The sequence below is a fragment of the Oncorhynchus tshawytscha genome, linkage group LG33 (genome assembly GCF_018296145.1).
Source record: "Oncorhynchus tshawytscha isolate Ot180627B linkage group LG33, Otsh_v2.0, whole genome shotgun sequence".
Classification (NCBI taxonomy): Eukaryota; Metazoa; Chordata; class Actinopteri; order Salmoniformes; family Salmonidae; genus Oncorhynchus; species Oncorhynchus tshawytscha.
Genome location: NC_056461.1, coordinates 24,885,497 through 24,910,199, shown reverse-complemented (window position 1 = coordinate 24,910,199; position 24,703 = coordinate 24,885,497). Strand labels below are relative to the sequence as shown.

At 43.2% G+C, this 24,703-nt stretch overlaps 1 protein-coding gene across 2 annotated transcripts in view; it reads left to right on the top strand.

The window, feature by feature from the left end:
• Window positions 1-24,703, top strand: part of LOC112231016 (G-protein-signaling modulator 1) — a 63,230-nt gene that overhangs the window by 26,769 nt on the left and 11,758 nt on the right. For both annotated transcript variants that reach the window (XM_024397510.2, XM_042311128.1), the window contains exons 5-11: window positions 1,975-2,098; window positions 3,911-4,026; window positions 4,350-4,505; window positions 4,766-4,874; window positions 5,695-5,809; window positions 14,143-14,213; window positions 14,333-14,497. In XM_024397510.2, the coding sequence (XP_024253278.1) occupies window positions 1,975-2,098; window positions 3,911-4,026; window positions 4,350-4,505; window positions 4,766-4,874; window positions 5,695-5,809; window positions 14,143-14,213; window positions 14,333-14,497 (856 nt within the window). The remainder of the gene's footprint in view (window positions 1-1,974; window positions 2,099-3,910; window positions 4,027-4,349; window positions 4,506-4,765; window positions 4,875-5,694; window positions 5,810-14,142; window positions 14,214-14,332; window positions 14,498-24,703) is intronic.

Sequence of the window (24,703 nt, the reverse complement as noted above, 5' to 3'; positions counted from 1 at the left end):
ATGAGCGACATATACCTAGTTTCCTGAAATTAGTCACAAATGAACACATACATACTCATATAAATAATATACACACACAATACATATATCCCACTGGGCTATTAGCACCTTCAAAATCCTTCTCTGTCGGCAATTAACACTACTTTAATCCGTATGTGAAGGAGAGGGATAAAAGTGAATTGTCTTTACAGTTTAAAAGCAATTACTGTCGTACTCAATCCCTTGTGGACACACACTGAGATGCTTCCTCCGGCCTTTTGTTTGGTATGGCAACATGGTGACAGGCCAGTTGTCTATGTCAAAGCTTTCATAACTACTGATGTACTGTAGGCTGCTGTAAACGTTGTGTATCCAGGAGGTACAAAATATACAGTGCCTTCAGAAAGTATTCATACCCCTTGATTTATTCCACGTTTTGTTGTGTTACAGCCTGAATTCAAAATGGATTGAATATTATTTTCTCTCCCATCTACACTCAATTATTTTGAAAATAAGATGCAAAAATACATCATTTACATAATTATTCACACCCCTGACTCAATACTTTGTAGAAACAGTTTGGGCAGCAACTACAGCTGAGTCTTTCTGGGTAAGTCTAAGAGTTTTCCACACACGGATTGTGCAACATTTGCCTATTATTGTTTTCAAAATACTTCAAGCTTTGTCAAATTGGTTGTTGATCATTGCTAGAGAACCATTCAGATCTTGCCTTAGATGTTCAAGTAGATTTAAGTCAAAACTGTAACTCTGCCACTCAGGAACATTCACTGTCTTCTTGGTAAGTAACTCCGGTGTAGATTTGGCCTTGTGTTTTAGGCTATTGTCCTGCTGAAAGGTAAATTAATCTCCCAGTGTCTGGTGGAAAGCAGACAGGATTTTGACTGTGATAAGCTAAATTGTGTTTCCTTTTTATGCTGAAAAACTCCTCAGTCCTTAATGGTTACAAGCATACCCATAACATGATGCTGCCACACTATGCTTGAAAATATGGAATGGTGGTCAGTAATGTATAGTATTTGCCCCAGAAATAACACATTGTATTCAGGACAAAAAGTGAATTGCTTTGCTACATTTTTTTGCAGTATTACTTTAATGCCTTGTTGCAACCAGGATGCACATTTTGGAATATTTTTTATTCTGTACAAGCTTACTTTTCACTCTGTCAATTAGGTTAGTATTGTGGAGTAACTACAATGTTGTTGATCCATCCTTAGTGTTATATAACAGCCATTCAAATCTATAACTGTTTTAAAGTCACCATTGGCTTCATGGTGAAATCCCTGAGCTGTTTCTTTCCTCACAGGCAACGGAATTAGGAAGGACACCTGTATCTTTGTAGAATGGGTGTATTGATACACCATCCACAGTGTAATTAATAACTTCCCCGTGCTCAAAGTGATATTCAATGTCTGTGTTTTTTTTTTTACCCATCTACCAATAGGTGCCCTTCTTTGCGAGGCATAAGAAAACATTCCTGGTCTTTGTGGTTGAGTCTGTGATTTGAAATTCACTGCTCGAGTGCAGGATGGTACAGATAATTGTATGTGTGGGGTACAGAGATGAGGTAGTCATAAAACAATCATATTAAACACTATTATTGCACACAGAGTGAGTCCATGTGACTTGTTAAGCAGATTATTACTCCTGAACGTATCTACTTAGGCTTGCCATAACAAAGGGATTGAATAGTTACTGACTCAAGACAGTTCAGCTTTTCATTTTCTATTAATTTGTAAAAATTTCAAAACACATAATTCCACTTTGACATTATGAGGTATTGTATGTAGGCCAATGACAATAGTATTTTCCATTTAATCCATTGTAAATTCAGGCTGTGCTACAACAAAGTGTGGATAAAGTTGAGGTGTGTGAATTCTTTCTGAAGGCACTATAGAATGTTCACTCCAAGACAACAAAAATGTGACTTTGTGTAAAACACAATTTTGTAACAAACTCAAGTCCTTTCTACTAAAGGTTGAACCTGTGTCTGGTCAAAGAGCTGGGGGACAGAGCCGCTCAGGGGAGAGCCTTCGGTAACCTAGGCAACACCCACTACTTGTTGGGAAATTTTGTGGAGGCCATCAAATTCCACAGACAGGTGAGATACATATCCCTGGGATAGTAGTCAACGTCATATGATGTACCAGTAAAGATACACACACACACACACACACACAATAGTGTGACATAACAATTAATGGAAGGTGTTTTCACACTAGATCATTTCGCCCCTGGGTGAAAACACATAAGAGACACTTGCCTTTGTCTTTGTGAATGACCTCAATGTAAGTGTATGACGTACATACAAGACGAACAAAATATTTTTCCGTCTATAGGGTAAAAAAAGAGTTTTGAATGACACAAATATTAATTTTCATAAAGTCTGCTGCCTCAGTTTGTATGATGGCAATTTGCATATACTCCAGAATGTTATGAAGAGTGATTAGATGAATTGCAATTAATTGCAAAGTCCCTCTTTGCCATGCAAATGAACTGAATCCCCCCAAAACATTTCCACTGCATTTCAGCCCTGCCACAAAAGGACCAGCTGACATCATGTCAGTGATTCTCTCGTTAACATAGGTGTGAGTGTTGACGAGGACACGGCTGGAGATCACTCTGTCATGCTGATTAAGTTCGAATAACAGACTGGAAGATTCAAAATGAGGGTGGTGATTGGAATCATTGTTCTTCCTCTGTCAATCATGGTTACCTGCAAGGAAACACGTGCCATCATCATTGCTTTGCACAAAAAAGGGCTTCACAGGCAAGGAAATTGCTGCCAGTAAGATTGCACCTAAATCAACCATATATCGGATCATCAAGAACTTCAAGGAGAGCGGTTCAATTGTGAAGAAGGCTTCAGGGCGCCCAAGAAAGTCCAGCAAGCGCCAGGACCGTCTCCTAAAGTTGATTCGGTTGCGGGATCGAGGCACCACCAGTACAGAGCTTGCTCAGGAATGGCAGCAGGCAGGTGTGAGTGCATCTGCACGCACAGTGAGGCAAAGATTTTTGGAGGATGGCCTGGTGTCAAGAAGTGCAGCAAAGAAGCCACTTCTCTCCAGGAAAAACATCAGGGACAGACTGATATTCTGCCAAAGGTACAGCGTTTGGACTGCTGAGAACTGGTGTAAAGACATTTTCTCTGATGAATCCCTTTTCCGATTTGTTTGGGGCATCCGGAAAAAAGCTTGTCTGGAGAAGACATGGTGAGCGCTACCATCAGTTCTGTGTCATGCCATCAGTAAAGCATCCTGAGACCATTCATGTGTGGGGTTGGTCTCACTCACAATTTTGCCTAAGAGCACAGCCATGAATAAAGAATGGTACCTACCAACACGTCCTCTGAGAGCATTTTCTCCCAACCATCCAGGAACAGTTTGGTGATGAACAATGCCTTTTCCAGCATGATGGAGCACCTTGCCATAAGGCAAAAGTGGCTCGGGGAACAAAACATCAATATTCTGGGTCCATGGCCAGGAAACTCCCCAGACCTTAATCCCATTGAGAACTTGTGGTCAATCCTCAAGAGGCGGGTGGACAAACAAAACCCCACAAATTATCACAAACTCCAAGCATTGATTATGCAAGAATGGGCTGCCATCAGTCAGGATGTGGCCCAGAAGTTAATTGACAGCATGCCAGGGCGGATTGCAGAGGTCTTGAAAAAGAAGGGTCAACACTGCAAATATTGACTCTTTGTATCATCGTCATGTATTTGTCAATAAAAGCCTTTGACACTCATGAAATGCTTGAAATTATGCTTCAGTATTCCATAGTCACATCTGACAAAAATATCTAAAGACACTGAATCAGCAAACTTTGTGGAAATTAATATTTGCCATTCTCAAAACTTTTGGCCATGACTGTACAGTACATATAAAATATATAAACTTTATTTTGTTCACAGAGACTTTCCATTGCCAAGGAGTTCGGTGACAAAGCAGCAGAACGTAGAGCCTATAGTAACCTTGGCAATGCTCTGATTTTCCTGGGCCAGTTCAACACTGCCACGGAGTACTACAGGTTAGAAGAGACTACAACACTGACACCTAGTGGACATAATGTGTATCAACCAATGATGCTCAGAGCGCTATGTGATATAGACTTCATTACCTGCATGCATTCAAATGTAATGATGTTTTAGATCAATATAATGAATGAAATTAATTTATAATTAAAATGTTTCATTTAAATAAATTGTTGGAATTGTGTGCGGGATAGTAAAAAAACACATGATCAAACTTTAAATATCACTGTTCTCCTCTTTTTCCATTCATCGCCCTCTTCCCCTTTGCATACATCTCTTTTCCTCTCCCTCTCGTTCTCCTTCTCCCTGTTCCATCCAGGAAAACTCTGCAGCTGTCTCGTCAGTTAAAGGACCAGGTGATGGAGGCCCAGGCGTGTTACAGCCTGGGGAACACCTACACTTTGCTGCAGCAGTACGAGAGAGCCATAGACTACCATCTCAAACACCTCCTCATAGCCCAGGAGCTCACTGACAGGTACACACACACACACACACACACACTTCCACAAGCACCATAGGAGGTTGGTGGCACCTTAATTGGGGAGGACAGGCTCGTGGTAATGAATGGTGCAGAATCAATAGAATGGTATCAGATACATCAAGCACATTGTTTGATGCCATTCCATATGTGCCTTTCGAGCCATTATTATGAGCCGTTCTCCCCTCCGCAGGCTCCACACACATACCATAAACCCTTAACATGCTTATCATTATGCTGTTTGATTTGTTTGATAGGGTTGGAGAGGGCCGTGCCTGCTGGAGTCTGGGAAATGCCTATGTGTCTTTAGGGAATCATCGCCAGGCCCTGCACTATGCCCGCAAACACCTGGATATCTCCAGAGAGGTAACCACTGTGAAGTTCATTTTCAGACCAATATAAACTCAGCAAAAAAAGAAACGTCAACTGTGTTCATACAAATCTGTAAATATTTGTATGAACATAAGATTCAACAACTGAGACAAACTGAACAACTTCCACAGACACGTGACTAACATAAATGGAATAATGTGTCTCTGAAGGGGGGGGTGTGTGTAACAGTCAGTATCTGGTGTGGCCTTCAACTGCATTAAGTACTGCAGTGCATCTCCTCCTCATGGACTGCACCAGATTTGCCAGTTCTTGCTGTGAGATGTTACCCCACTCTTCCACCAAGGCACCTGCAAGTCCCCGGACATTTCCGGGGGGAATGGCCCTCACCCTCCGATCCAACAGGTCCCTGACGTGCTCAATGGGATCGAGATCCGGGCCCTTCACTGGCCATGGCTGAACACTGACATTCTTGTCTTGCAGGAAGTCATGCACAGAACGAGCAGTATGGCTGGTGGCATTGTCATGCTGGAGGGTCATGTCAGGATGATAAACTGTTAGTGTCTTAACGACCGTTCCACAGGTGCATGTTCATTAACTGTTTATGATTCATTGAAAAGGCATGGGAAACAGTAATTAAACCCTTTACAATGAAGATCTGTGAAGTTATTTGGATTTTTACACATTTTTACAAATTTGTATCTTTGAAAGACATTGTCCTGAAAAAGGGCTGTTTCTTTTTTTGCTGCGTTTATTTGCCGTTGCTATTATCAGACTAACAATACTCAGACAGTGAAATCCCATACACCTGCAGTCAGCAAGGTATTTTTCTCTCTCTCCCTTCTCCCTCTCTCAGATTGGGGACAGGAATGGCGAGTTGACTGCCAGGATGAATGTAGAGCAGCTGATGGAGGCTCTGGGGGTCAACGAGAGTGACCTTTCACCCTGCGGGTCAGAGTTTGAGGTGCAAGGTATGAGGGAGATTTCCTTCTATGGTTCTACCTTGAACTTGTATTTTCAGTGTGAGAGGGAGACTTAAGGCGTCCGCATACATAGGTTCGGTTTTCTGCTAGTGGTACTAGGCTAGGCGAAGTAATCGTTTGTGCTCGCATACTCCCTTAAAATGACTATGCTTTAAAAATGAGAAGAAAGCGGCAGTATTACTGTTTATCCCTCTTGAGATGCCATATAAATGACATAGCCAGTACACTTCCTCAAAATAGTCAGAATTAACAAACCAATAAATGTGCTAACTGTTTCAACTTGGAAGCCTATGTTAAGCTTAACAGTATATACATTATGACCACGTGCCAGAGTCTGGTGTAGTGGTGAAAGCTCCCAACTTTGGACCACATATGCCCCCTGGAACCTTAAAAAAAAGAAGAACAAATAAATACATAAATGATGACCACTGGAGTTTTTTTTGGAAAAGGATAAGGTTAACCTATAAATATTGGTTTGAGTCTAGATGTGTGTTTGACCCCTTGATGGTTCAGTGTAGGATTTGAGGGTAAGATGATTGTAGATACGAGCCTTATAGGGTTAATTCTACCTGACGCGCTAAAATCATAATATGCTGAACTAACATTCCAAATGAATCTACTTTTGCTGTTTATTTGAGTAGATTTAAAATTTGACCCATGTCTGCACTTTTTTAAACATGAGTTCATTCCTATGTGGATAAGAAATACATATACAAACTAAAGGGGATGGTTCTATTTCTTTTGATAACCGACCCAGACATACTTTATACTATATAGTATTTTCTGTTTTTGACCAGCCCTGGTTCACATGCAGAGGCACTGCCCAGCTCGCTCTCCATCTCCATACCACACCCCTTCCTCACACAATCCCGGGCACACTCTCGCGCGCACACACACACGCTCAGAAGGAAAACATCCCACCACTCCTCCAGCCAAACTCTTGAGTTGAGAGAGAGAGAGAACCTGTGATGGATTCTCACAGGATACTTATTGGACGCTGAAAATGGAATTTAACTATAGACTGTTAACAATTATAGCAACAGTTTATTTTCAATTTATGTGACTGACAACAATTACTTTACCATAGCTCTTCAGAGTATGAGGTAAGCCTTTGAATTATTTGAATGTACTGTAAATGGTATTGGATGCTTTTTCCTTCTAGTTGCTATGGATCTGTAAAGAATAGTCAAGCGGTTTGAATGCATACTTGAGAAGGCTTCTGTGACATTCTATAACCCGTTCTCTATTCAATTGGTTGAGGGAGATGTATGTATATGTCAGAGGTGGATTGAGTTTTGCAAAGCGCAGAATAAGCTTTAGAGAATGCATACATTTGTCCTTCGCAGAGCCACGGGCTGAGATAAATTATGTATGCAGAGTAATGTCTCAAGGTACTTCTGTCAACATAATCCTTCTCTGCTGATAATGCATCTTAGTGAATGCATTATGTATGCCCCTCTAAAAGGACGTCTGTAGAAGTATAGAGTCATCATTTCAGCTCGATCGTTCTGAGATTGGATTCAATCCATCGCGGATCAGAGGATGGAGTCATTTAGCAGATGCTCTTATCCAGAGTGACATAGTTAGTGCATTCATCCTCAGTTAGCTAGGTGGGACAACCACATATCACAAGCATAGAAAGTACATTTTCCCCCAGTAAAGTAGCTGTCAGTAGAGTCTGAGCTAGAAAGGGGCTGGGGGGGTCAAGATACTTTTTGAAGAGGTAGGGTTTCAGATTTTTTTGGAAGATGGGCAGGGACTCTGCTGTCCCAGCTTCAAGGGGAAGCTGGTTCCACCATTGGGATGCAAGGACAGAGAAGAGCTTTGACTAGGCTGAGCGGGAGTTGCCCTCCTGTAGGGGTTGGAAGGCCAAGAGACCTGAGGTGACAGAACGGAGTGCTCGGGTTGGGGTGTAGGGTTTGAGCATAGCGTGAAGGTAGGGTGGGGCAGTTCCTTTTGCTGTTCCGTAGGTAAGCACCATGGTCTTGTAGTGAAGGCAAGCTTCGACTGGAAACCAGTGGAGTGTGGGGAGGAGCGGGGTGACATGACAACTTCGGAAGGTTGAAAACCAGGCAGGCTGCAGCATTCTGGATAAGTTGCAAGGATTTGATGGCACCAGCAGGGAGCCCAGCCAACAACGAGTTGCAGTAGTCCAGATGGAAGAGGACAAGTGCCTGGATTAGGACCTGCGCCGCTTCCTATATGAGGTTGGGTCGTACTCTATGGATGTTGTAGAGCATGACCCTGCAGGAGCGAGTCACTACGTTGATGTTTGCAGAGAATGACAGGGTGTTGTCCAGGGTCACGCCAAGATTCTTTGTACTCTGGGAGTGTGACACTGTGGAGTTGTCAACCATGATGGAGAGGTCTTGGATCGGGCAGGCCTTCTCCGGGAGGAAGAGCAGCTCTGTCTTGTTGGTGAGCTTGAGGTGGTGGACCGACATCCAAGTTGAAATTTCTGCCAGGCACACAGAGGTGTGTGTCGCCACCTATGTGTCAGAAGGGGGAAAGAGAAAAGTAGTTGTGTCATCCACATAGCAATGATGGGAGAGACCGTGTGAGGATATGAGTGAGTTGGTTTATAGAGAGAAGAGGGCCTAGAACCGAGCCCTGTTGGACACCAGTAGAGAGAGTCTGTGGTGCAGACACAGATCCTCTCCACGTCACCTAGTAGGAGCAGCCTGGCAGGTAGGATGCAATCAAAGAGTGTGCAGAGCCTGAGATGCCTAGCCCTGAGAGGGTGGAAAGGAGGATCTGATGGTTTACCATGTCGAAGTCAGCGGTTAGGGTCAAGAAGATTGTTCTGAGAGATAACGAGAAAGTTGATCAGAGACAGCACGCTCAAGTGCTACATGTCTATAGTTTTTGACATCCAATGAGTCGAGTGTTGGTTTCTTTACGAGGGGAGCAACTATGGCCATTTTGAAGTCAGAGGGGACACAGCCAGTGGTCAGGGATGAGCTGATAAGGGAAGTGAGGAATGGGAGAAGGTCTCCAGAGATGGTCTGGAGAAGGGGATAGGGTCGAACGGGCAGGTTGTCGGGCAGCCAGACCTCACTAGTCACAGGATGTCATCTGGAGAGAGAGAGAGGGGAGAAAGAGGTCAAGGCGTAGTATTGTGTGAGTGAGACCAGTGGACTCAATAGGTGATTGAGTAGCGGATGTTGTCAACCTTCTTTTCAAAGTGATTGACAAAGTCGACTGCAGACAGGGAGGAGGGAAGGGTGGAGGGTTAAGGAGAGAGGATAAGGTAGAAAATAGTTTCCTAGGTTTAGAGGCAGAAGCTTGAAATTTAGAGTGGTAGAAAATGGCTTTAGCAGTGGATACAGAGGAAGAGAAGGTAGAGAGGAGGGAGTGAAAGGATGATAGGTCCTCCAGAAGTTTTGTTTTGCTCCATTTCCGCTCAGCTGCCAGCAGCCCTGTTCTGTAAGCTCACAATGGATCACTCAGCCACTGAGCAGGAGTGGAGGGCCGAGCAAGACAGGAGGAAAGGGGACAGTGTGAGTCATAGGATGCGGAAAGGGATGAGAGTAGGGTCAAAGAGGCAGAATCGGGAGACGGGAGGGAGAAGGATTTAGCAGAACGGAGAGATGATAGAATAGAAAAGGAGAGAGTGCTGGGAGAGAGAAAGTGAAGATTGCAACAGCGCATGACCATCTGAGTTGTTAAGGTTGGAGGAAAGGGTGACAGAAAAGGAAACAAATGAGTGATCAGAGAACTGCAGGGGGGTTGCAATGAGATTAGTAGGCTAGAAGCCTCTAGTAAAGATGAGGTCAAGCGTATTGCCTGCCTTGTGAGTTGGAGGGGATTGGGAAAGGGTTAGGTCAAAAACCAAGGAGGGGAAAGAGAGATTTGGAAATAAATAAATCAAAGGCAGACATCGGGAGGTTGAAGTCACCAAGAATAAAGGAAATAAGTTAACCCATTGTTGTGTCTCAACTATCATTAAATTGAAGACTTTTAGTTTTATCAAAGATTCTCTGTAATTAGTATTACGTGATTAAACTGATTAATCATGTAACTGTAATTAACTAGGAAGTCGGGGCACCAAGGAAAATATTCAGATTACAAAGTAATCATTTTCCTAATGTAACTTTTCAGATATTTTATATCTGATAAAAGCTGAGTTAAGCCACCGTAAATAATTCCCTTTTTAATGCACTTTTCTCTCTACGCATTTTCTGACCTTGCTATTAACTTGCTATTAATTTAGGGTGGAGATTAAAAAAACAAGGTGTGGCAGTGTGTCTTCAGATATTCTGTCCTTGATTTAATTCCCTCATAATTTCATCACATTTACACATGATGAAAAGATGTAGTAAGGTTGAGCAACCTGTCAGTTCCAAGTGGAACAACATCTACTTTATTTTTTCCGATAGAAATAACAGCATTCTCCATAAACTGTAATTTATAAATTCATAAGAACTATCGATAAGAGCTAGGTAAATGAGTAAGCCTTTTGGATAAGGGGATTGCAAATATAAATTACAATTGTTTTAGATATATTTTACCTTATGATTGCTGGAGACAAATGTGAAACAAGTCATATGGCAGCAAACTGAAGCATATCAACAGACTGTTTCACCTTTTCCACAGTGAAGTTTATGATTATGCTGGCCTTACAACTTGGGATGAAATTGGGGGACCCAAGCTATCAGCTTCTGTAGCCATGAGCAAATGACAGTATAGCACCAAACCTACCAGTTTGATTTATGATTTCTACAATGTTTTAATTATATGTCCAGAGTTTTCAGTTTAAAAAAAACCAATTTGTATCATGTTAAATATTAGCCTCTATCGGTAGTAACTGTCAGTTATACCCACATACATTTACAACTGTCAGTGACATTAGTGTTAGTTTCCTTACATATTACATAATTCAATTACGTTGTTATTTTACTGTTCATGCCTCTGTCATGTTTGTGTAGTTTTTCTTTAGGATCTCTAGCAATAGTGGATCATATTAGGTTAACGTATTATAAGATGTGCAGTAATTTGGGACTTGTAGTCTATTTGAATCATGATGGAACGCAAAACATTCGTAAGTTCAAAACTGCACGGTCCACCACGACTGGACCGTTGTCAAAGTTCCATGATTATTGAGGATTATTATGGTAGATGTATAGGACTACTGTTCAACCGCTATTGTACACTTTTCTCACCTTCCAATATTTTATGGATTGAACAATTGAATATGGCAACTTTCAGGGGGAATCAAATCACTATTTCTAATTCAGCAAACATTTTTTTGTGTAAAGTTTTGTGAGTCTGTTGAACTATGTTTTATTAAAAGGTACACCAAATTTAAAGGGGTGTCTTTAAATTAATGTACTGAAAACCCTATTGAATGAAAACTCCATGAGAAAATCTGTTGGCCAGCAAGTGGGAGGGTTTTCAGCAATTTAATTAAATGTATTCAACGTGCGCAAGGGAACCACTCCTGCAAAGTCTGTTACGCACCTCCATACTGTAAATCTGAATCCCAACTACTGAAGTGCAAAGGAAAGATGTACATTTCCTAAATCTGAATCGGGCCCTAGATGTGCATGTCTGAGATAACTAGGCCTTCAGTGAGTCCATACACTGGATACGTGAGAGCCGAAGGAAACCAGTGTAGATAGATTTGGGATGGTGATTATGTCCCAGTCCAGACGGACATAACACAGACCATGTATGACAACAAAATATTTGGTTGTGTACACTTGGGCACGGTGTAGAGTGAGTGATGGTAATCATCAAGCATTACATTTTCCCCTCCAAACAAATACACAGATGGGTTCTCTGATGCACATAACAGAAACACAATGAAAATAGAGATGTCAAGTTTTGAAGATTTAGGCCCCAGCCACATGGTTAAAATCATCTATTGGTCATATCATGAAGCAAAAATACAAATGTTCAGAATAATGATAATAACATAACTTTCTAAATGTAATTGCTAATCCAATCCAAACAATTCTATAGCTAACGATACAACCAAATACATAGTGTTTTATTTTTTTACTTTCCAAGTGTCACATGACTGATAGATCTCATGCTTGTTCTATCTACGTAGAAGTGGACTGCAGAAATGGACATACAGGGTACATCGGTAGGGCTGTGACGTTTGTGGATTTTTGGGTAACGATTGTCATGCAAATGGTACGGTTATTGTCAATTTTCATTTTTGTTGAAAAATGTTGTGAGCTTGTAATAAATACAACACAGCCCTGATGACACCCCTATCTCAAAAACAAATGGTTTTAACCGCTTGGAACTTTTGGAAATGATGCTTCTCTTCCAGACCGTTCTGCTCGTAAAATGATTACCAACTCTAACCACTTCAAATGACAGACTCATATTAGGTAAACTATATCTACTTCAATATAAAGTTGATTCCCCCTTCCTCAAAAATAAATGTAGTAAGATGATTATGAAGATCATTTTTTAAAAATTCACAGTTATTGTCGGTTACACAATTATACAATAATTGTGCCAGCCCTACACATCTCAGTGCAGGCCGTCCAGCTCACACACTGGCCCAACATTCCCTATGGGTTCATGGCTCGTAAAGGGCCCGTTAACCACAGTCTTTTTACTTGGCTGTCTGACTGAACCGCGTCCTCACCACGCATCACAAGACCATCTATTTGAGCTGTATGGGAAACAGTCTAGATATGTGTTTTGGTTTTATGTTTATATAGGTTTATCGGTTGAACAATGTAGATTTTGAATGGTCATCCTACAGAACCTTGTGTAATACATCAATGTTAGAGACATTGGTAAGATAATGTTATTGCACCCTTTTATAAGGGGTTTGTAAACTATTTTTTAAACAGTTTAAACCTCTTTAGATGTAAAGTCCCTTGTCTAGGGGACTCGTGTGGTTCTGGTACCGGTTCCGACTGACATTTTTGCTTATAAATGGATCTATGGCCACCGTAGATCAGAATCGGGGCAGCCCTGGTAGCGTTAGTACTGGTTCCCATGGACTGTGAGAGGTAGGATGTGAAATCTAAGTAGCACATTCAGAGATAAAATAATTCATAGATTAAACAAAAAAAGACTGTTTAATATGAGATGAAAGGCAAGTTCTTAACGAGTTCAGGAAGCCGAGCTAGAGCTATGTGTGACGTTCGCAGTTGTGGGAGCAGATCAAGAGAGAACTTTAGAAAATATGCACATTTTCTCTAACACTAAACATACAAATATGTATTTTAGAGTTATACGGAATCTTATAGTGGTTTAATCATTTTATGATGCTATATTTATAAAACATGTCAATTCAAGCCGTATCCTTAGAGTTTTGTTGAATAGGAAATACGTCATAAAATATTTTGTAGTTTCATATCTGTACTTGAGCTTGTGTCCTCAAGTGTCTACACCTCAGCAATGTATAACTATTTTTTTACCAGAAAGGTGAGATTTTGACCTTTTCTTGGAGTATGCAGCATTACTAGTTATTGTTTGTTTATGGTCCTCAAAATAAATATTTTTCAGGGATTACATAGATTACATTTTAGATTACATGTATTAATAGATTGTGCTGATCATCCAGATTCAATCAGCAATGAATACATATTGTATTAAGATCAAGGGTGTGGGGTTTCCACGTCACTAAGGTCATTAACAAACCAGGCACAAATAGAATGCAAAGGGGAAGTTTATTAGGGATTTTCATACACGGGGAAAGAAGGGGGAATTCACCAATCACCGAACAGTCCACAAGCCATTCCCTTTGTCAGTTCCCTTTTCCAGGGGTAATCCGCACACTCGGGTCCACAGCCAATCCGGTCCGGTACACAAGGGGGTTAGTCCGACAGTCCAGGTCACAAAGTGTAATCTCACACATAGTATTCTGTCTTCTCCCACTCTTCATAACGCTCTTGGTTCTCTCCTACTCTGCCCCGTTATGAATGTTGCTTCCCCCTTTTATCCCCAAACACTCCCTGGCTTAACAAGTTAGTCTTTCTTCTTTGGGGCAGGAAGTCCACATAAGGCCCAGGGGTGAAGCCAACGGACTGCCCAGATATCTCCCCTCAATCACCACTCCTCTCACCTCTGCCTGCCCACTGCCACAATATTTATGAAATACCTGTACATACTTTAACGATCCTAGCCTTGATTAGTGTGTTTCTATGTCTCTGAAGTGGGATTGTGGATAGGGTGTTTGTCTTGGGTCAGGTGACCCGGGTTAAAGCCCCCCTCAGGGCAATACTGTCCCCCCATTTATTACAGTACTAAAGGACTAAACCATCCAAACACACTAAACCGTCCATTGACAACTTTACAAAGGGTATCTTATGCTTTGATGTCCTCTTTTGCTCTCCTCTTTGTTCTAGGAGCCAGACCCAAAATTACCAAGAGAAACAGTATGGACAGTGTCGAACTGTGGAAGTACTCGTCAGATAAGGTAAAAACAGTCATTTTTTTGATTCATTGAGATTTCGTTTTCTCACCTAATTTCTGACATTTTATAAAATGACAACATACACATGTAAAATCAATGAAAATCCAATGGTATCCCTGCAGAATGGAGACAGCCAGGAATTGGACAGTATATCTCGGAGATCCAAGAGTCAGCAGTCTCAGCCAAGTAGAGGGAAGGGCTACCCCGACAGCCAGTCCTCAGATGAGAGGCAGTGGTTTGACTCCCCTGTGGACGCCGATGAAATCACAGTCCAAGTCCCGCCTCCGGTGAGTAGCCATATTTTAATTTTCAATATTTATTTAACCATTATTTAACTAGGCAAGTTGGTTAAGAACAAATTATTATTTACAATGACGGCCTACCCCGGCCAAACCGGACGACGCTGTGCCAATTGTGCGCCGCCCTATGGGACTCCCAATCACGGCCGGATATGATGCAGCCTGGATTCCAACCAGGGACTGCAGTGATGCCTCTTGCAAAAACGTAGTTAACCAGTGCATAATTTTTCCATTGATCATCCTTGAGATGTTTCTACACCTTGATTGGAGTCCAACTGTAGTAAATTCAATTGATTGGACATAATTTGGAAAGGCAAATACCAGTCTATATAAGGTCCCACAGTTTACAGAGCATGTCAGAGCAAAAACCAAGCTATGAGGTCAAAGGAATTGCCCGTAGAGCTCCAAGACAGGATTTGTGATATGGCACAGATCTGAGAAGGGTAGCAAAACAATTCTGCAGCATTGAAGGTCCCCAAGAACATAGTGGCCTCCATCATTCTTAAATGGAATAAGTTTGGAGCCACCAAGTCTCTTCCTAGAGCTGGCCGCCTGGTCACACTGAGCAATCGGAGGAGTTCCTCTGTGGCGATGGGAGAACCTTCCAGAAGGACGACCATCTCTGCAGCACTCTACCAATCAGGCCTTTATGGTAGAGTGGACAGACGCCACTCCTCAGTATAAGGCACATGACAGCCAGCTTGGAGTTTTCCAAAAGGCACCTAAAGACTCTCAGACCATGTGAAACAAGATTCTCTGGTCTGATGAAACCAAGATTGAACGCTTTGGCCTGAATGCCAAGTGTCACGTCTGGAGGAAACCTGGCACCATCCCTACGGTGAAGCATGGTGGTGGCATCATCATGCTGTGGGGATGTTTTTCAGCGACAGGGACTGGGAGACTAGTCAGGATCGAGGGAAAGATGAACAGAGCAAAGTACAAAGTAGAGTACTTGATTAATACCTGCTCCAGAGCGCTGAGGACCTCAGACTGGGGAGAACATATACCTTCCAACAAGACAACAACCCTAAGTACACAGCCAAGACAATGCAGGAGTGGCTTCGGGACAAGTCTCTGAATGTCCTTGAGTGGCCCAGCCCGAGCCCGGACTTGAACCCGATCGAACATCTCTACAGAGACCTGAAAATAGCTGTGCCACAACGCTCCCCATCCAACCTGACAGGTCTTGAAAGGATCTGCAGAGAAGAATGGGAGAAACTCCCCAAATACAGGTGTGCCAAGCTTGTAGCGTCATACTAAAGAAGACTCGAGGCTGTAATCACTGCCAAAGGTGCTACAACAAAGTACTGAGTAAAGTGTCTGAATGCTTATGTAAATTTGATATTTCCTTTTGTTATTTTTAATATATGTGCAAAATATTCTGAAAACCTGATTTTGCCTTGTCATTATGTGTAAATGAGGGGAAAAACAACTTAATCAATTTTAGAAAAAGGTTGTAACGTAACAAATTGTGGAAAAAGTCAAGGGGTCTGAATACTTTCTGAATGCACTGTATAACTTCACTTCCTCATTATATCCCTGCATAACAACAACATGCACCTGGTGTTTACTAGTCATGTTAATTTAATTAACGTGGAGAGTATACCAGAGGAAATTAGAATGGTCAAACTCATCCCTATGTCAGCTCCACTAAAAGGCATCAGTTACAAAGACTTTTGTTTTCAATGTGTAGCCTAGTTCTATAATGGGCTCAGAGACACAATGGCTTGAAGCGTGTTAGCTTTAGGAGACGGTAGCGATAGCACCTCTTGAGTAGCTTGTATCTCCTTGAAGCCCTAATTAAATCTGACACTTTCCTCCTAGTATCAAAGTGTTTTACTGAAAGGCATTATCTACCGAGTCAAGCTTCAGTTTCCTCTCTGCATTTTAGGAATGGAAGCCTTTTAAAAAATCAATGGAAGTTAACCTGACGGATAAAATGAAATAAATGTGATTAGCGCACTAAAGCTGGTGGTCAGGAAGACGCTTCTGAAGCCTGTAGGGTCCTTGCATCTTTGCACCTTTAGTCTGAGATTTACATCATGATTATAGAGGCAAGGGAAAGTGCCATAGGTGAGACATGATGTGATTTAATGAGGGTTATTGGACAATCTAGATCTCCAGGTTAATTCCTGGTAGAGACAGGAGTGCTGTGTCTGATGGCGTCAGAATAAATCAACGTCCAGGACTAACACAAAGTAAACCTGCAGGCCTTTCTGACTGCTCTAGATTGTTCACAACAATATTCCTTTGTGCTTCCGTTATCCTTAGGGCATCCTCGACCAGCGTCAGCCAAAGCGGTTGTGCTTTGCTGTCACTTGGCATGCGTCCCGGTTCTGTGATGCTGTTAATTGTTGCAATCAGTGGCTTGCCATGGAAAAGGGCGAGGAAGCCATTGTATGAAGGAAGCCTGTTATTTAATGACTGAATAAAATAGCGGTTGTGCAATTTGGGGTTGAAATGGAGACAAAGTGGACTTCATCTGGCTAATCTTTCTCTTGTCTACAGAAATAAGGTCAATAAAAATGGTATTTGAACTTTGGTCTATTTGTTTCACACCAGGTCACAAGTTGTTCTTCAAAAAAAAATGCGAGTTGAAAAGGTCTTTGTTACAGTCTGGTTTTTCTCTGGATTCTGTTTTTGGTTGGTTCTGTTTGGGTGTGGCACACACAGATTAGAATATTTTTCTTTGGTGGAGCTAAATGGTGGTTGGCATCCAATATGTTGCATTGCCACCCCCAACTGAACTATAGTATAAATTCATTACACTTTGTGAAAAAAAATATATATAAGCTGCTATAAATCATTCTCTCTACTATTATTCTGACATTTCACATTCTTAAAATAAAGTGGTGATCCTAAAACAGGGAATTTTTACTATGATTAAATGTAGTAAAAAGGTGTGTGACTTCAACTGTACATGTATACAAACAAACAATTATACAGTTGAAGTCGGAAGTTTACATACACCTTAGCCATATACATTTAAACTCAGGTTTTCACAGTTCCTGACATTTAATCCTAGTAAAAATTCCCTGTTTTAGGATCACCACTTAATTTTAAGAATGGCTTGCCATGGAAAATTAACTTGATTAAAATCACCACTTTATTTTTAGAATGCAAAATGTCAGAATAATAGTAGAGAATAATTTATTTCAGCATTTCTTTCATCACATTCCCAGTGGGTCAGAAGTTTACAGACACTCAATTAGTATTTGGTAGCATTGACTTTAAATTGTTTAACTTGGGTCAAACATTTCAGTTGGCCTTCCACAAGCTTCTCACAATAAGTTGGGTAAATTTGGCCCATTCCTCCTGACAAGAGCTGGTGTAACTGAGTCCGGTTTGTAGGCCTCCTTACTCGCACACGCTTTTTCAGTTCTGCCCACAAATTTTCTATACGATTGCGGTCAGGGCTTTGTGATGGCCACTCCAATACCTTCACTTAGTTGTCCTTAAGCCATTTTGCTACAACTTTGGAAGTATGCTTGGGGTCATTGGCCATTTGAAGACCCATTTGCGACCAAGCTTTAACTTCCTGACTTGATGTCTTGAGATGTTGCTTTAATATATCCACATCATTTTCCGTCCTCATGATGCCATCTATTTTGTGAAGTGCAACAGTCCCTCCTGCAGCAAAGTACCCCCACAACATGATGCTGCCACCCACGTGCTTCACAGTTGGGATGGTGTTCTTCGGGTTGCAAGCATCCCCCTTTTTCCTCCAAACATAATGATGGTCATTATGGCGAAACAGTTATATTTTTGTTTCATCAGACCAGAGGGTATTTCTCCAAAAAGTACAATGTCCCCATGTGCAGTTGCAAACCGTAGTCTGGCTTTTTTATGGCAGTTTTGGAGCACTGGCTTTTTCCTTGCTGAGGGCCTTTCAGGATATTTCGATATAGGACTCGTTTTACTGTGGATATAGATACTTTTGTACCTGTTTCCTCCAGCATCTTCACAAGGTCCTTTGCTGTTGTTCTGGGATTGATTAGCACTTTTCGCACCAAAGTACGTTCATCTCTAGGAGACAGAATGCGTCACCTTCCTGAGTGGTATGATGGCTGCGTGGTCCCATGGTGTTTATACTTGCGTACTATTGATGGTAGAGATGAACGTGGTAGCTTCAGGCATTTGGAAATTGCTCCCAAGGATGAACTAGACTTGTGGAGGTCTACATGTTTTTTTCTGAGGTCTTTCCTAATTTCTTTTGATTTTCCCATGATGTCAAGCAACAAGGCACTGAGTATGAAGGTAGGCCTTGAAATACATCCACAGGTACACCTCCAATTGACTCATATGATGTCAATTAGCCTATCGGAAGCTTCTAAGGCCATGAAATAATTTTCTAGAATTTTCCAAGCTGTTTAAATGCACAGTCAACTTAGTGTATGTAAACTTCTGACCCACTGGAATTGTGATACAGTGAAATAATCTGTCTCTAAACAATTGTTGGCAAACTTACTTGTCATGCACAAAGTAGATGTCCATACTGACTGGCCAAAACTGTAGTTTGTTAAACAGACATTTGTGGAGTAGTTGAAAAACTAGTTTTAATGACTCCAATCTACGTGTATGTAAACTTCAGACTTCAACTGTGTATATATATTTGTGTGTGTGTGTGTGTGTGTGTGTGTGTGTGTGTGTACAGTCGTGGACAAAAGTTTTGAATGACACAAATATTAATTTCCACAAAAAATGCTGCTGGAAAAGGCATTGTTCATCACCAAACTGTTCCTGGATGGTTGGGAGAAGTTGCTGTCTGAGGACATGTTGGTACCATTCTTGATTCATGGCTGTGCTCTTAGGCAGAATTGTGAGTGAGCCTTTTCCCTTGGCTGAGAAGCAACCCCACACATGAATGGTCTCAGGATGCTTTACTGATGGCATGACACAAGGCTGATGGTAGTGCTCACCTTATCTTCTCTGGACAAGCTTTTTTCCTGATGCCCCAAACAAACGGATAGGGGATTCATCAGAGAAAATGACTTTACCCCAGTCCTCAACAGTCCAATCCCTGTACCATTTGCAGAATATCAGTCTGTCCCTGATGTTTTTCCTGGAGAGAAGTAGCTTCTTTGCTGCCCTTCTTGACACCAGGCCATCCTCCAAAAGTCTTTGCCTCACTGTGCGTGCAGATGCACTTACACCTGCCTGCTGCCATTCCTGAGCAAGCTCTGTACTGGTGGTGCCCCGACCCCGCAGCTGAATCAACTTTAGGAGATGGTCCTGGCGCTTGCTGGACATTCTTGGGCGCCCTGAAGCCTTCTTCACAACAATTGAACCGCTCTCCTTGAAGTTCTTGATGATCCGATAAATGGTTGATTTAGGTGTAATCTTACTGGCAGCAATATCCTTGCCTGTGAAGCCCTTTTTGTGCAAAGCGATGATGACGGCACGTGTTTCCTTGCAGGTAACCATGGTTGACAGAGGAAGAACAATGATTCCAAGCACCACCCTCCTTTTGAAGCCTCCAGTCTGTTATTCGAACTCAATCAGCATGACAGAGTGATCTCTAGCCTTGTCCTCGTCAACACTCACACCTGTGGTAACGAGAGAATCACTGACATGATGTCAGCTGGTCCTTTTGTGGCAGGGCTGAAATGCAGTAGAAATGTTTTTTGGGGGGTTCAGGTCATTTGCATGGCAAAGAGGGACTTTGCAATTAATTGCTATTCATCAGATCACTCTTCATAACATTCTGGAGTATATGCAAATTGCCACCATACAAACTGAGGCAGCAGACGTCTTGAAAACTAATATTTGTGTCATTAACAAAACTTTTGGCCATGACTGTATATCTTTTTTTTTTACCCTTTACCCTACCCTCATTAAAACCCACCACCTTATTCCAATGCTTTATCCCTGTTTGATTCTATCCCATGCCTGAGAGGACTGGACACTACCGCTAACACACCCTGTAACTCTTCTGAAGTGAAATCTCATATCCCCAAGTACTTTTCTGCAGCTGCCACCACAACATCTATTTTCTTAAGTACCATCTCTGCAGTACAGTTGATAACCATTGCTATGAACACTAAGAAGCCAACCTTACTGAAACTTATCACTCATTGGCCTATCCCTCTGTTCTGGCACAGATCTACTATTCACAGGGGTCCTCTCAGAATCCCTCACCCTTGATCCACGCTCCTACTTTCTTCACTGCCTCAGAATATGACATCTTCTGCACTACTTTGACCCTGGCCACATCAACCTGCCTCTCTGACCCTGGCCACATCAACCTGCCTCTCTGACCCTGGCCACCTCAACCTGCCTCTCTGACCATGGCCACCTCAACCTGCCTCTCTGACCCTGGCCACATCAACCTGCCTCTCTGACCCTGGCCACCTCAACCTGCCTCTCTGACCCTGGCCACCTCAACCTGCCTCTCTGACCCTGGCCACCTCAACCTGCCTCTCTGACCCTGGCCACCTCAACCTGCCTCTCTGACCCTGGTCACCTCAACCTGCCCTCTGACCCTGGCCACCTCAACCTGCCTCTCTGACCCTGGCCACCTCAACCTGCCTCTCTGACCCTGGCCACCTCAACCACCCCTACAGTTGACAATGTTTTCCACTAAAGCAACACATTCCTCTATTCTATGTCTTCCTGCACGCTTCCCACATCTTGGAATCTCCCTCCTACACACTGCTGCAACATGCCCATAAACGTGACACCTGCAACTCTGCAGTGGATTCGGCACAAAACCGCTAACAGAATAACTCATATATCTTAACATTACTTTGTCAGGTAAAGACCCTGAATCAAAGCTCAAAAGAACAGACTGCGTAACCTCTGTTTCCCCACACTCACCACTGGATGTACATCGCACCAAACAGCGAGCGTCACAAACACCAGGAATCAAGGGTTGCTACCTACATTAATGAGCACAAGGTTATCATGCTTTAGAAAGCTGCAGTCCTTGCAGATGAGTATGAGTTTGTGTTGACCTAAAAATACCTTCAAACAGGGCACAAAGTACTAATATCCCTACACAAAAAAACTATCCAGAGAAGTCCTCTCTCACTACAAGGTTTGTCTTTTCCACGAGCACCCAGAGACAAGGATGGACAGAACTGGTTATCCGTATTTGCCAGTTTGGCTTTACTGCCATGAGAAAAGCCATATTTGTCTCTGTCTGTCCTAAGTTGAAACAGAACATTTTGAGAGAAAAAGCTTTCTTCTTGTGGGAGCCCTCCAGCGCATTAAGTCTCTGGTTGGGACTGGTTTATCTCCTAAACAAGATCAGATTTGAATGAACCCTTTGTTTCAGAAGGGTTTGTATCTCTGCAGAGTGGTGATGCTGTTAAACAGCCAATGAAGATACTGGAAGACACTGGGGCCGCCCAGTCCTTCATTTTGTTTGACACTTCAGCAACTGGTGACTGTGTTGGTTCAAGGCGTGGAGATGGGTTGCTTGTAGAATGTGGAACTCAGGTCTGATCTTGTTTCTGGTCGCGTGGTCGTTGGAGTGAAGCCTACCCTACCTGTGAAGGGAGTCTTGTTGATTTTAGGCAATGATTTGGTGGGAGGGAAAGTTGTGGTGAATTCTGTTGTTTGTTAGGTGCCAGAGTAGAGGAACCTGATGAGTTATCAGAGAAATACCCTAGAGTGTTCCTAGCTGGTGCTTTTCCACGTGCTATGTCTAAGAAGATTGCTGAGAGCAAGTCTAGTTTTGAGGAGGATGTCAGTAGTCTCACCATATTTGATCTGTCTGAAACATTTCTGTGTGGTCCTGACTTTGCAGCCTGGTCTCAGTGACTAGACGTAACATAGTAAATGTTATCTGGGACACACAAATATTATATGTTCTGTTTAGTATGTTTACTTAAGGCAAACAGGAAAGTAGGGTGGTTGGTTGAGGTGCATGGGTGGGAGTATAACGAGAACATCTAGCAACCCTGGGGTTGCAAGTTCGAATCTCATCATAGACAACTTTCCCATTTTAGCTAATAAGCAACTTTTCAACTACTTAGCATGTTAGCTGACCCTAACCTTAAACTTAGTAGCATTATTGTATGTTTTACAAATTGGTAGCATTTTGGACATTTTTCAAATTCGTAACATATAATACTAACTGTACTTCATAACATCAAATGTGAATTGGCTAATGGTCATCCACAAATTAATACATACCACACGAAATGTAACATATCATACTAAATTGAGTGTTCAGATTTAAGTACAGAATAATACGAAATGCTCTGAGACCAGATTGTATTTTGGTAGAACTCCTGAGTTGACCTCTCCTTTGAAGACCCCTGTAAGGATCCTCTCTCTGAAAAGAGAGAGGATCCTTACAGTTGACACTGTTTAGGAAGCAGCTGATTACTGAACAGAAAAAATATGCTTCTCTCTCCCTTCTTTTTGCGGAGATACTGTACATCCAGTGAATGAGTTTGAGTGTGTTACTTTGACAAAGATGACGTTATGAGGTGAGAAAATAGTATTCCCACGACACTTTTATTCAAGGTTACAGGCCCCAGTGTATCTCAAATTGTCGTTCCAGTTACACTCCGACAAGAGATACTGTACTTATGAGGGTAGTATTGCAGGCCATCTTGGGGTCAAGATGTATGACTGTATCTTGCATAACTTGCAACCTAGGAAAGGTAGTGGGTCAAGGAAAAGTCTGACCATTCATGGCAAAAGTGGAGGCCATTATTAAGCTTCCTGTGCCAAGGGCGAGGGGGAGAGAGGGAGGTGGCGCGAGCGGGAGGTGGCGCGAGCGGGAGGTGGCGCGAGCGGGAGGTGGCGCGAGCGGGAGGTGGCGGGAGCGGGAGGTGGCGGGAGGGGAAGAGGGGAGGGAGGTGGCGAGAGATGGAGATTGAGATGGAGGTGGCGAGGGGAAGGGAGGTGGCGGGAGGTGGGCGCGGGAGGTGGCGAGCGGGAGGAGGAGAGATGGGGAGGTGGGAGGGAGAGCGGGAGGTGGCGAGGGGAGATGGATGGCGAGGAAGGAAGGGGAAGAGAGGGGTGGCGAGAGAAGGAGATGGTGAGGGGGAGGTGGCGAGGGAGGGAGATGGCGAGGGAGGGAGATGGCGAGGGGGGAGGATGTGGCGAGGAAGAGGGAGGAGGGGGAAGAGTGAGGGAGGTGGCGAGGGGAAGAGGGAGAGAGGGAGGTGGTGAGGGGAGAGAATTGGCGAAGGAAGAAGGAGGTGGCTAGAGAAGGAGGTGGCGGGGGAAGAGGGAGGGAGGTGGCGAGAGGGAGGCGGGCGGAGGGAGAGGAGGGAGGGAGAGGGGAGGGAGGGAGGTGGAGAGAGAGAGAGAGAGAGAGAGAGAGAGAGAGAGAGAGAGAGGAGAGAGGAGAGAGAGTGGCGAGGAGAGAGAGAGAGATGGGAGGGAGAGAGAGAGGGAGAGAGAGGGCAGAGAGAGAGAGAGAGGAATTGGCGAGGGAAGAGGGGAGAGAGAGAGAGTGGCGAGGGGAGAGGGAGGGAGATGGCGAGGGGAAGAGGGAGGGAGGTGGCGAGGGAGAGAGGGGGAGGCGAAGGAGAGAGGGTGGGAGGGAGGGAGAGGGAGAGAGAGAGAGAGAGTGGGAGGGAGGGAGATGGCGAGGGGAGGGAGATTGGCGAGGGGGAGGAGAGAGGGAGAGAGGGGGGAGGGAGGGAGATGGCGAGAGGGAGATGGAGAGGAGGGAATTGGGAAGGAGAGAGGGTGGGAGGGAGGGAGATGGCGAGGGGAAGAGAGAGGGAGGGAAAGAGAGAGCGAGAGATGGTGACAAGGGGATGAGAGATGGGGGAGAGAGAGGGAAGTGGTGAGGGGAAGAGAGAGAGAGAGAGAGAGGGAGGTGGTGAGGGAAAGAGAGGGAAGGGTGGAAAGGAGGAGAGTGGTGGGGGAAGAGAGGGGAGTGAGTCAGGCGTGTGGAGAGTGAGGGAAGGGGAGAGCGCTCAGAGAGAGAGAAAGGGAAAGATCGGAAAGAGAGGTGCTTGTGTGGTAAGTCACTTCATACTCTTTATCAAAATGATTGTTTGATGGATGATAGACTAGTTAGATAGCAACACTAAGTGTTAGCCTAAATGTCTGATTTTTTTGCTTGCTTTGCCAGAGAGTCAGACACATTTAAATGCATTTATAATACCCAGTAAAGCAACGTTTGAAGGGTAGTCTAATTTTGTTATGAAGTTTTCACAAGAAAAGTTGCTGCTGAAAATGTGACCGCCTATAGCAATATCACTGTTGTATCGTACTACTGAA